Source organism: Mycteria americana, chromosome 13 (genome assembly GCF_035582795.1).
Source record: "Mycteria americana isolate JAX WOST 10 ecotype Jacksonville Zoo and Gardens chromosome 13, USCA_MyAme_1.0, whole genome shotgun sequence".
Taxonomy (NCBI): domain Eukaryota; kingdom Metazoa; phylum Chordata; class Aves; order Ciconiiformes; family Ciconiidae; genus Mycteria; species Mycteria americana.
In genome coordinates, this window is record NC_134377.1 from 2499664 (window position 1) to 2511917 (window position 12254).

Below are 12254 nucleotides of genomic sequence, written 5' to 3' on the forward strand. Positions count from 1 at the left end.
TTCCTTTTCCCTCCTTCGTGGTTATTTTTCCCAGGGGTGCCATAGGTGCTCCAAACACTCGTTCCAGGCCACGTGCTTTCACCTTCCCTTTGAGCACTGGGCATTTTCTACCCAGACGTCTTGCCTCTCATCTGACTTCCACATCAGATATTTGCGTTGGACTTCTGCCTTTGTCACAGACAGTCCCCTGCATTGGATATCTGCATGAGATTTTTGCCTCTCCTCCAGCTATTGCCGTAGTATTTGGTAACTGGCACGGTATCATGTCAAACTCACCTGCTCAGAGCCAGATCCCTACAAATAGCACGTGCTCTACTGGGTACAGAGACTGATGCTGAGATTGGCCTGGGTGCAGGGACATTTGCAGTGTCACACGGGTGGAGGGGACACTAGAGAGGGCCAGGAGCAAGGCAAAACCAAGACTTTGCGTTATGTCTTTAAGAGAGCTCAACATGGCCATGGTTATTCCAGTGTTAAGCAACCGTACATGATCATATCCTGAAAGGGGACATACTTCTGCATATAGTGGGGAAACCAGCTTGCCTCTGAGGAAGAAAAAGGGAATACTGGGAGAGCTTGGATGGGCCAGCAGCATCTGGGACTTACACTATCTGCATGGAAAGGACCAGGGTTGAATGGTATCAGGCCTGGAACTGAATGGTATAAACCCACATAAGAGGTCTTTTCTACAGTTCTCCATGTTTTTACTTTTAGGTCATAAGCTTTTCCGTTTAAAAGGTCATAAGCTTTCCGGATATGGGATAGATAGTTGGAAATAGGACAGATGGAAAACACGCAGATTTATTACGTCTTACATGAGCACAGCTGAAAATTCTGCCTCTGCTGATAGAATTGGCAGAGTCTTAGTCCCACCAGGTGAGGTGGCAGAGCACAGAGCTGGCAAGAGCACTCATAGGATTTTCCTATGCCTATCCATAGGAAGCAGTGATAACTAGGCCAGCTTTTTAATGCCTAAGAGAATAACCTCATATCAAAGATGCGACCAAAATTTATTCCTCTTTTTATGTAAACCATTTTAAGGAGCATCTTTGACCTGTGTTGATAGGTAGGGATTACCAAGTCCTTATTTCTGTGAACTACTGCTGCAGCTTGGCTGCTGGATCAAGAAGATGTCACTGCTACGACCAGCTTACATTTTAAGATTTGGGCACAACAGTGAACTATGATAATATTTCTGCTTGAAGGAAAGTGGATATTTGGGCACATGATTTGTTGCAGCAAGGGGTTTCACAGTAAAATTCATAACCACAGACTAGATGGCAGATGCAATTCAGCATTTATAAATACAAAGTAATGTACGCTGGCAAACAGCCCAGACCCTTACCTAAACAAACACAATGATGGGCTCTAAATGAGCTATTGCCACTCAGCAAAGTGATCTTGGGGACTTTGTGGAGGGCTCTCTGAAAAGCTCAGTTTGATGCTGAACAATGGCAGGCAGAGTGCAGGAGCTGTAAGGGACAGAGCAGGACATCTAAACCTCTGCCGAAGTCCACGCTGTAGTTGCATCCCGGGTATCGTCCTCCCACCCCAGCAGTGAAGAGGACCTGGAAAAGATGCAGAGAAGTACAGCAAAAATGTCTGGAGTAACATTCATACAATGGTCTAGGGCTTGGAGAGAACCTGAGAGAGTGGAAAGAAGGTTTCATAGTCTATTAAGGAGACAGGGAAATTCTGCCTTAGGCAGGCCCTCGGCCACTGTTTGCCTGGAGCCTGGAGAAGATGCCAAGGCAACGCTCACACCATTTAGTATTGCCTTTCCGTACGCATCTGCTCCTGACCACTGTGTTGGACCAGCCCAAACGGGCCCTTGTCTGGCTCAGTGCAGCTCTTCTCATGTTCTTGTATTATAACGATGGCTTTTCCCTTTCTCATTTCCTGGCCTCACAGGGCATTACGAGGCTATAATAATTGATAGTAGTGTTATTTTTATACAGGGACCTAATGACTTCTGTATTAAAATCCCTTGATATTTTTCCCCTATAAAGGTTTCTCATGACCTTTTCTTTGAGGCTCTTTCACACCTCCATGGCTTGCAGCAAGCCTTTGAAATTCAGCAGGAGGAAACCCCTCTGGCTAGAGATGAGTCTTTTTTTTCTTTTTTTTTCTTTTTTTTTTTTTTTCCCCTCATCAAATTTGTATTCAAATTGGCTGACTTATAAACCGTTAACTATCACCTTTTCCTTTGTCTCCCTGATGTTGCTGAGGGAAGTGCTGGCAAACCACCAAAAGTATAACCCTGCCCAAATGTTGTTAGGCTAAACCGATGCTGCTGCCAAAATGCTGGGAGTGCTGGAGAGCCCCTGGCAGGGACGGGGAGCACCGCCGGCCGGCAGCTGCTTTGGCACATGCCCGTGAATGGATGGAGCTGCCCTGGTTAAACTTTGTGCTGCACTCAGCTCACGTAATGAGTTGTGTAGTTCAGCCCTAAGTGATGCTGAAGAATCAGCATTCAAACCCCTCTGGAGATTTGTGAGGATGGATTCTAAGAATTGCACATGATATAACTCGCTTTTACCTTCTTCCCTTAAAAATATCCCTGCAATATTAAGTCCAAAAATTACATTAAGGCAGTATGATTTAGGTGGAAAAGATGAACACCTAGAAGTTAGGAAATGGCACATCTATTGCCTCCATCCCCTGCCTGGATGCATTACGGAAATGACCTTTCATTTCTGACCGTGTATGGTATTTTTTCTGCTGAAATCCTGTCTTGTTCAGGGTAGAGGCTGGATATACCAAAGAGCAGGACTGAGGCTGTACTGCCAAAGGGAATGAAGAGCACCACAGTCCCAAAGGTTAATGGATCTGGATGCAGTCCCAGAGCATGTCAGATCAGAGAGTGTACCTGTAGAAGTTAGGGGTGGGTTCAGGTGCCTAAACATTGCTGCCTGCTGCCATTTGTGTCACACCCAGCTCCAGCTGCTGGAAGACCAGAGGTCTCCTAGAGGAGCTGTGTCAAATCTGCCAACACTCTAGTTGGTGTCTCAGACCCTCAAGGGTGTCTAAAAGAGAATTAACCACCTATTTTTAGGTAGATGGGATTTGGCACCGGGACAAGAGGTAGGTGTTTTGGTGTGAGCTGGGACTCTGACGTCCAGCGGCAGCCGTGGAGATGTAGGTGACCCAGTCAGCCAAGCCTGGAGAGCAATTCAGCGCCCCGGAGCAGACATGGAGCTGCGGTCAGCTCACTCGCTCCAGTGACCACACTGACTATTCGCCTCGACAGGAGTGCCTGACACCCCAACATCCCCATGGAGCTGCAGATATGCCACAGGACCTGTAGCAGCCCCAAAATTTTCTGCTGCAGCTGGCTGCCAGGCGGCTGTCTGAGGATGCTTGCGTGGCAGTGGGCATCTGTGTGCTGAGACCTGCTCTGTTCGTACCCGCTCCGGGTCCTCAGTTCCCCAGAGCTGTAACATCGGTTGCTTCTCCCAGGTGCTTGTGCGGTGGCAGAGCATCACTTGTCTCCTTCCTTCTCACCCTAAAGCCACTCCAGCTGCACCGCCATGAACCAGCCTTCCTCTGCAGCAGAGGGAGGAGGCAGCAGAAGGGAGAGAAACTCCAGCCTGGGGTGAGACTTGTCCAAACCAATTCTCCTTCCTCATTCACCTCTCAATTCACCTGACTTGAAATGCATAAAAGTGTTGCCCCCTTCCTTTTGGCGCACACACACTCACACACACAGACCGACCTTTGGCCACAGGACAAAGCAGGAGACACTGAAGCTGTTTTGCAGAGTGTCTTTCAAAGCCATGTGCTGAATTTCAAACAATATCAGTTCAGAACAGGGAATTAAGCAGCTATAGTGTCTTCATACTATAAACAAAGGCAAAATGCTGTGTGCATCAGCAAAAGGCTTTGTATTGTAAAGTACTCCCTTTATGTCCAACCAGGAGAGAATTCAAATGATTATTGACCCTCCACTGTAGGAAAGCCGCATTATAATATCTCCAAATCAATAGAGACAAGTGCAGAGTGGCAGAGAAAGGCCATGGCTCTGCAAACTGCAGAAAATTGCATTTTGCTTTGGCCTCTTAAAAAGTTTGCAAAGCATCTATTAGAGGCCCCCGGAGCCTTTTCTTTCTAATTGCCATGTTTGACAATGCAATCGCACAGGGGACTAGCGGAAAGACAGATAATGGACCCACTTTAATTGCTTCCCAGTTCCATGAGTCATAACACTTCTGAGATGGCAAAGGGGAAGTGCGGCAGTTTGACTGAAGGAGGTTTCTGGCTTTTAAGAAAGCTCTGGAGGAACAAATGCTAAATTCAAAGCCAAAATCTTAGAGGGACTGAAGGTTCCAGGTACTGGATTTTCTTTCATCTTTTGCTTTTGACTGGGACTATCCAGTAAGTTTTAATCATGTTCTGGAAGGGGTAGGAATGGCTCCTCATCTAAGAGATGAGGGAATGGATGTCATGCCAAGGCCCTTTTTCTCAGGGATGGGCACTAGGGTTGAGTCCTGCAGGTGGAAGAGTCCAGCAGGTGGTGGAGGGTCCGGCGTCAATCAGTTGGCGGTGGTGGTGGGAGCACACTGCGTACGCAGAGCTCTGGATGGATTTCTCTGGCGGGTCAAGTCAAGGATGCTCTAGTTCCCCACTGGGAGCTGGGCTTGGCAAATATCTCTGGGAACGGACACACAGTGGACCTTCTGACCTCCCTCCTCCCTGTGACACCACTGAATATCTTCTGTACCTCTAGCCTAAGGGCAGGGTGTGTTTTTCCTAGAAAAAGAAGGAGCCCACAGCCAGAGCTGAACCCAGCCCTCCAGGAACACAAACGATGGCGTTTGCCTGTGCCAGCCCCTCTGCGGAGTAGCTGGGCTCTTTCTGCCCAGGTCCTCTGGATTCTTGTTGTCATCTGCACTCAACCAGGGCTTTGACCTTTCTGCTCAGGGCAGCACCCACTGGGACTCCTCAGCATCATGGATATTTGATGCCTCCAAAGAAGAGCAGAAGCCCATGACACTCACACTATTCCTGACAAGTTTTAAGCTGTGTCTGTGATCTTTTCCTGGCCACCCTCTGAAGGTCTTCATCCTTCCCCTCTGCTTTGTCCCAAGGGAAACAAGCTGCAGCATGGTGTACACGACAGTGCACAGGCTCTGGGCACTGCCAGGATGTGTCCCAGCCTCTCTGGGGATGGACTGGTTTGCCTGGGTGCTACCTTCACCTCAGCTGGACAAGCCCTGGGACATGGTAGCTGTGAAGGAGGGGAGGAGGATGGAAAGGAAGAGGTCATCAAAAAGGGGGAGGAACAAGGGGAGGTGGAGAAGAGAACCGAAGGAGGTAGAGCACCTGGTTTTATGCCAGGGTGCCTGACTGATGGGTGTTGGGGTGCCTGGTTCCTCTGCCCACCTCTGCAATACATTCCTCAGATCAGTGCTCCAGCTCCTTCCTCTGCGTTATGGCCCCAGCTCCATGCTAGAGCACAGGGCTCAGTGAGGTGATGCTCCACACCATGCTGCGGTGCTTGGCTCAGCATAAAGGGGCTTGGGTCTGTGCTTTGCGTCATGACGTTGGGCCCCAAAACAGGTGCCTGTTTCCAACTGATGGGCTCCAGCCCCGGGGGCACAGGACAGTGACACAGTTGGCCTGTCTCGATCTTGCAGGACTTGGTAAGACATTACCTGAAAATATGGGGTTATATTCCAGGCAGACAGGAACAAGCTCTGCTGTGCTTCAGACCATCCTAAAACTGTGCAGCTGTGTTATCATGGCTTGATGCCAGGTCTTAGCAACCTTCCTGTCCCAGGACCCTGCCTTGTGCTCATCCCTGTCCTGAAGTAGTCATTTGGCATCTGGTCAGCAAAAGCAAGGTGATATTTGCCTGGAATTGGACGGATGAAACTATCCTGGCGCAAGGTCTGGATGGCTCATGGCTCTTGGTGGGCACTGTGGTCTGGGACACACTGAGCACAAGGCACAGTTACTGGTTGAACACCAGTGATGGAGAAGCTCCTTGGAGGAGCAGGGGAAGGCCAAGGCATGGTCCCTCCAGTCTCTGCCACTGCACACCCCAGTCTGGCTCAGGAAGAAAGGGTCTGCAGCATCACCTTGACTTCCCAAGGCTGTCTGTGGACTGCACCCACTCCTGCACTTGCTTCCGGCCCTGCAGTGGCCAGGGACTCTGACGACTGCTGGGTGCTGAGCTTTGTCATGGATCAGTCAGGACACGGTTGAGCTGCACGGCGGGAAACTAACTGGAAAAAAGCTTTGGGAGATGATTGACAGTAACTGTCTCCGGTGGAAGGAGCTAATCTGAGCAGCTCAAGAACACCAGGTCGCTAATTAAAGCACACAGGCTAGCCCTGCCTGTAATTAATTTCCCTATGCTGCTCCACTGGCAGCCAGCTATCAGTGCCACTGACTCACAGCTCCCGGCAGCCTCAGAGGCATTGGCACTGGGAGAAGAAAAGCCGTGGTTCAGAGCGGAGCAGGATTTGTCCCTTCCCTTCTGCTCCTCTGTGCTGGGGAGAAGCTGTAGCATGCCTCCAGCTCTGCACACACCCAGGGGCTGGGACAGGACCTTGCTGCCCAGCCCTGTCCATGGGAAAGGGCTGGTGGTGCATGCTCAAGGGCACAAGCGATCAAGTGATCCAGAGGGTGCAGGAGCATGGCTGTCAGGAGGGGGTGGCACAGGGCCGGGCGGTATTCATATGCATGGCTTGTTCTCTGCCGGCTGCTTCATGTTCTCTCTTTCTCTCCCCGTGTATACATATATTTATTATGCATTTGCCTCCCCTGGCTGGAGCTGGAACAGGAGTATTGTCATTGTGATTCCGCTCCCATAGGAATGGTTCTTTGCATTCACTCCGCTGTGAGCGTGTCACATAGTTATAAGGCATGTGGGATGCATCTGGGTGGTGGTTGGATTTTCCCCGAGTAGGCTGTAGCCCCTGCGGTATTGCCAAGGCAGGGAGGAGCAGCTGGGAAGAGCCGTGGAGCCTGCAGCGGTGTCTGCAGTCCGAGCACTGTTTTGCTGGAGCGGGTGGTGTTGCGTAGCGAGGCGAGTCCCACTGCTCCAGTGCCACCCTGGCCCCCATCATCTGAATCACGAAACTGAAGAAAGAGGCTCCACAAAGTCATATTTCTCTGGCTACAGGTTTTCATTATCAGCTGGTGAGGAATCGTGCTGGTCAGAGAGTTGCCAGCATTGTTTTAATTTCCCAGGAGGCTCCTCTTGGTGTGACATGTCTCCAGCAGGGGATTTCAGTTGTCTCGTGTTACTTTGCTCCATACAATGGGACATGATATGTCAAAACATGACAAGCCAGCCAGAATGTGTCATAATACTGCACTCAACACACTGCCTTCCAGGGATGCTAATAATATCAGGCTCAAATTATCTCTGCATGCTGAGCTGTTATTTTTTCTCCCATGTGGACTATGATATATAGGAATCTCCCACCTATATTGGACTGTTGGATCGCCACAGATTTATTAGCTGCACATAGTGTGTTATTTTGACTAAAGTGAAACTCAGGCCTGGGATCCCGGCCTGTTGTTGCAGAAAAGCGACTTTCCCGCCTTGGCTTCTCCAATACCGTTGTTATTGCTTCAGTAAACAGTTTGGTGAGGTTTCCGTATGATTTAGTCCGTTATTGCTGAGGTTTGAAGTTGCTACTTCAATGCAGAGATGATGTGATTTCATTAGCTCCATGATTGCCTTTCAGGCTTTTCTGTGAGATGCAACTGCTGTGTCCAGGATTTGGCCCCGCAGAAGCCGGTGTGCTGCACCGTGCACGCGTGGCTGGAAGCGACCGGGCTCTCTTGGGTCTCCCCAGTTTGCCCCAGTCTGCATCGTTGTCTCTTTCTGCCTGACTTTTTGAACGCTGCTATTTTACCTTAAGGTGTAATGAAGCATCACCATGCCTGAACAACATTTTCAGTCTTTCAGTGAAGGAAAAAAACCTCCCACAACAGCGAAGAGGGAAAGCTGCTGTTGTCCCTGGGCTGAGGATCCCCAGCGACGGGGAGGAACGTGTCTCTTTGCCAGAGGTGCTGTGGTGAGCTGGGAAGGAGACACACGTGTCCCTGCTCGCATGTGGTATTTCACAAACGGAGCCTCCTGCTGCGACAGTTGCTGCCCATTCATTTTAGCTCATGTGGTTTAGAGGAAGCAATCTAATTACTTGCTGCTAATTGCTGGTAAAGCACTGCTGAAACTGCCTCTCCTCCCTGCCTTCCCCACCGTGGGCAGGAAACAACCGGTCTCTCTGGGGGTGTCTCAGCTGGAGGTTCGCACTGACCCTCCCTCCCGGGTCCCCTTTCGGAAGACGAAGGTGGCTGCACAGCCTCTGCCCATCCCTGCCCATCCTCCAGGCCCTTTCCCAGCAGCCCAGCGGCGGCTGGTGGATTTGGTGAATCAAAATGCTTCCTTGTGATCCTCGTGCAGCCCAGTTCCTGGGGAAGCGAGTGGTCATCGCCATGAAAAGATGTTCCTCTCAGGGGCGATTCAATCACGGTGGGCTGCCTGCACACTTGGGACACACGAAACCTACTTCTGCCTTGCAAACTTTGAGGAATCCCTGAATCAAACATTGCACATGATTTCCTCCAACAACAGCACTGCCCTCTGTGGAAAAACATGCTGTTTTCTCCTCTTCCTCGGTGGCTGCACAGGTTCAAAAGGGAAAAGGGGAGAGAGGAGGGGAAGAAAGAATATGCGGCGTAAAGGTTTGACCGAGAGAAGGAAAGGATGCTCTTGGCCCTGAGACCTGTAGAGGCAGGTCTGACCTGTAAGTTATTCTTGGAATCCCTCACGGTTATTTCTTACGGGAAGACCAGATCAGTCAGAAATTGTTCATGGAAAGTCACAAAAGCCACATCTCCATCTTACATTTTGAGTGCAATCTGGGGACACCTGCTTGTTTTGGAGAGTTGTTCAATGATCCCGAAAAGCAAGGAGCTGGTGGCACTGCTGGAGTGGGACGCAGAGCTACCTAGTACCACCCCGTGGCTGCAGGCATCAGCCACACCTGGGCAGATGCTTTCCCACAGGCTGAACTGTGCTAAACGTGCCTGTGGCAGAGACAAATGGCCCCCCCGAGGACAGCCCCTTTGCTCAGAGGTAAGCTCTTTGGAACATCACTTACGTTAGATGTGCTTTCAGGACCCACGATGCAAGTACATAATGATCACTCTCTTTCACCACCAAAGTGTGAAAGGCTGAGGAAGTGCTCAGACTTTGTCACTACAAGTGTATATTGATTTTAGCTATTGTGTTGAGTGGTAGAGCATTTTTAATTCTGTGTTTTAATTGTTTGGCTCCCCTGGCATATGTTGTTTGTGGTTAGTGGCAACGCACTTAGAAGGGTGATTTTCAGGCTCATCTATTAGTTGCAAAGGAAAGCGCTCTCCCATAACCCTGGCTAATTTGCATACTATTTTTGTTATCCTTTAGGAAGCAAACTGCTGATTTTGGTGCTTTGCTTGAACATCCAGTCAGAAGTGGAGTCTTGCCCCGGGGCGTGTGTATGCTACAGTGAACCGAAGATTACAATAAGTTGTCAGCAGCAAGGACTGACAGCAATCCCCACTGAGATACCCATCCAGAGCCAGCGCATCTTCTTGCACAACAACAAGATAACCCTTGTGAGGTCCACCAGCTTCACCTCTTGCCGCAACATGACGATTCTTTGGATCCACTCCAACAACATCAGCCTCATTGAGCCTGGGGCCTTCTATGGACTCAACAAACTGGAAGAGTTAGATCTCAGTGACAACACGAACCTGAAATCTATCAACCCTGTCACTTTCCGGGGTCTTGTTCACCTCCACACCTTACACCTGGATCGCTGTGGGCTCCTGGAGCTCTCCACAGGGCTTTTTCGAGGGTTGTTCTCCTTGCAATATCTCTACCTTCAGGATAATAATCTTCAGAACCTGCTGGATGACACCTTCATAGATCTCGCAAACCTCACCTACCTGTTTTTGCATGGTAACAAAATCAAGAGCTTGTCAGAGAATGTCTTTCGCGGGCTAATCAATCTCGACCGGCTGCTTCTGCACCAGAACAGGGTCAGCCTGGTTCACCGCCGGTCTTTTCATGACCTTGGGAAAGTGATGACCTTGTATCTGTTTAACAACAACCTGACCGTGCTCACGGGGGAAACCATGGCTCCCCTGGTATCCCTCCAGTACCTGCGCTTGAATGGCAACCAGTGGATCTGTGACTGCCAGGCTCGGTCTCTCTGGAATTGGTTTAAGCAGTTTAAAGGATCGTCTTCAGAGCTAGAGTGCCACCTTCCCCCCCGCTTGGCAGGGAGAGACCTCAAAAGGCTGCAGAGCGCCGACTTGGAAGGATGCGTCGACTCCTTCAACCAGATACGAACAAGTGTTTTTAGCACTAAGACCAGATCTGGTAAACTGCCAACTGGGATCCCCCCTCTCGGTTCCCACGATGGCTCCCCAAAGTGCTGCCAGCCAGAAATAGATAAATCTTTTATTTATGAAGCCAAAGGCAAGGCAGGTCCTTCTTCCCACAGCAGCCGGCCATCCTCCAACAACCCTCTCAAGGATAAGGAGAACATGTCCAAAACCAAGTACGTTGAGACGGACCCTTCGAAAAATGGCAGCAACAAGCAGATAAATGATTCCCCCTTTGGGACCTTCCCCAGCATTGTAGACCCTCCATTGACCAAGTTGAAACCAGAATTTCTAGAGCCTATTGAACCTTCCACAATCCCAACCAAAAAGAGGCAGGGCTGCTCTAAAAAGAACAAATCAAAGGCCCAGTGCCGCCTCACCCAGCAAGGAAACAGCTCCACATTACAGCTCAGCCTAAGCCTTTTGATCCCCCCCTTGGTGTGGAGCTTACTGTTATTCTGCTAAAATTAACTCTTTTCCTGGGTTGATGACACTTTAATACTAGACTTTTGCTGACCTCCATAAATGTTGCAAACAAAAGCAAAACTACCATCCACCCTGAGAAAGCTTTGTTACACAAAAGTTAACTGGATGCCTTTATTAAAAAAAAAAAAAAAAAAAAAACAACAAAAAAGACAAACACCAAGATGTACATAATTTATTTGTCCTGAATCCTGTGAATTATACCTTTGGTCTTCGGAACTGCACTTGCCCACAAAGCAGCTTTTGCTACAGCAGATGGTAAAGAAATATGGTTTATTTACAGGAAAAAAAAAAGTGTAAGAAATGCTCCGAAAAGAATGTCTAAAATCTGTTTGTAACTTGACATCACACTGAACAATATTGCAGGTTCCCATTTGCAGAGGTAATGAATTTGATGCTGTTTTAATCCTATGTTTATGAATATTGCAGTTTTTCCGTATTCATTCCATCACACCATGTTTACGGGCAGCATTTGTTAAAGAATGCTACCTTTTCCTTCACGAGATTGCAGTATATATAGATATGCATTTTATTTTACTTGTGTACAAGTATACAAAAGAATATAAAATAAAGATTTCTTTTTCCTAAATGGTTGTCATCTGCAAAGGGTGAAGTATGCTAACCAGCTAAAAAGCTGAAAAATTAAAAGGGTGTTGAGCAATCCGTAATCTGAAGGCAGGTTGAGCATTTAACACGACAGTAATAAATAAGACATACTCGGCATGGTTATGCAATCTTTAACTGGTGCCAACACAGGGTTTCCTTGCAGGAAACATGCTCTGCTAATGCTCCTGTTTCCCTTCGAACTGTCCCACACATTCGCCCAACATGATTCATATTTCAGGATGCTCAGAACAGCAGGAAATATTAGCCTAGCCCCTTGGAGCTGAGAACTCCAGGTTGCAGGTAGAGGAACGTTAGTAAGCAATCCCAAGAAGTTGGGCAGGGCCATTTTTCTTCTGATATGCACAGATAACTAGACTCAGCTCTGTGATTAATGAACCAGAAGGTAGTTCCAGAGTGGAGCAGCACTCAGGCTTGGATTTATGAAATAGGCTGTATCTCCCCAAACACGCAGCTCCTGGCCTTGCAGCTCAGGCTGGCTGTGCTGGAGAGCTAGTGTCCATTCCTGGCTGCGCCACCAGTGCTTCATGGAATCACTGCGCAAGTGACTTCATCTTCTGTATGACCCCCATCTTTGACCTCGGGATGCTATGAAAAAAAAAAACCTTTGATGTCTGGGTGCCCCCGTACCACACAGTGGGCCATGAAGCACCTGCTAGATCTAGCTGTGTACTCCTTGTACTGCAGCCTGCCCCCCTGTGCGCTCTGCAGACTCCAGGTTATGGCAGGGTTGTGCAGAGCGTTTGCCAGGA

General features: G+C 49.0%; 1 protein-coding gene across 1 annotated transcript in view; it reads left to right on the plus strand.

The window, feature by feature from the left end:
* The window catches only part of RTN4R (reticulon 4 receptor), a 79078-nt gene extending 68218 nt beyond the window's left edge, over positions 1-10860 (plus strand). The window contains exon 2 of the mRNA XM_075516378.1: positions 9431-10860. Within this exon, the coding sequence (XP_075372493.1) occupies positions 9431-10860 (1430 nt within the window). The remainder of the gene's footprint in view (positions 1-9430) is intronic.
* The last annotated feature ends 1394 nt before the right edge of the window (positions 10861-12254 follow it).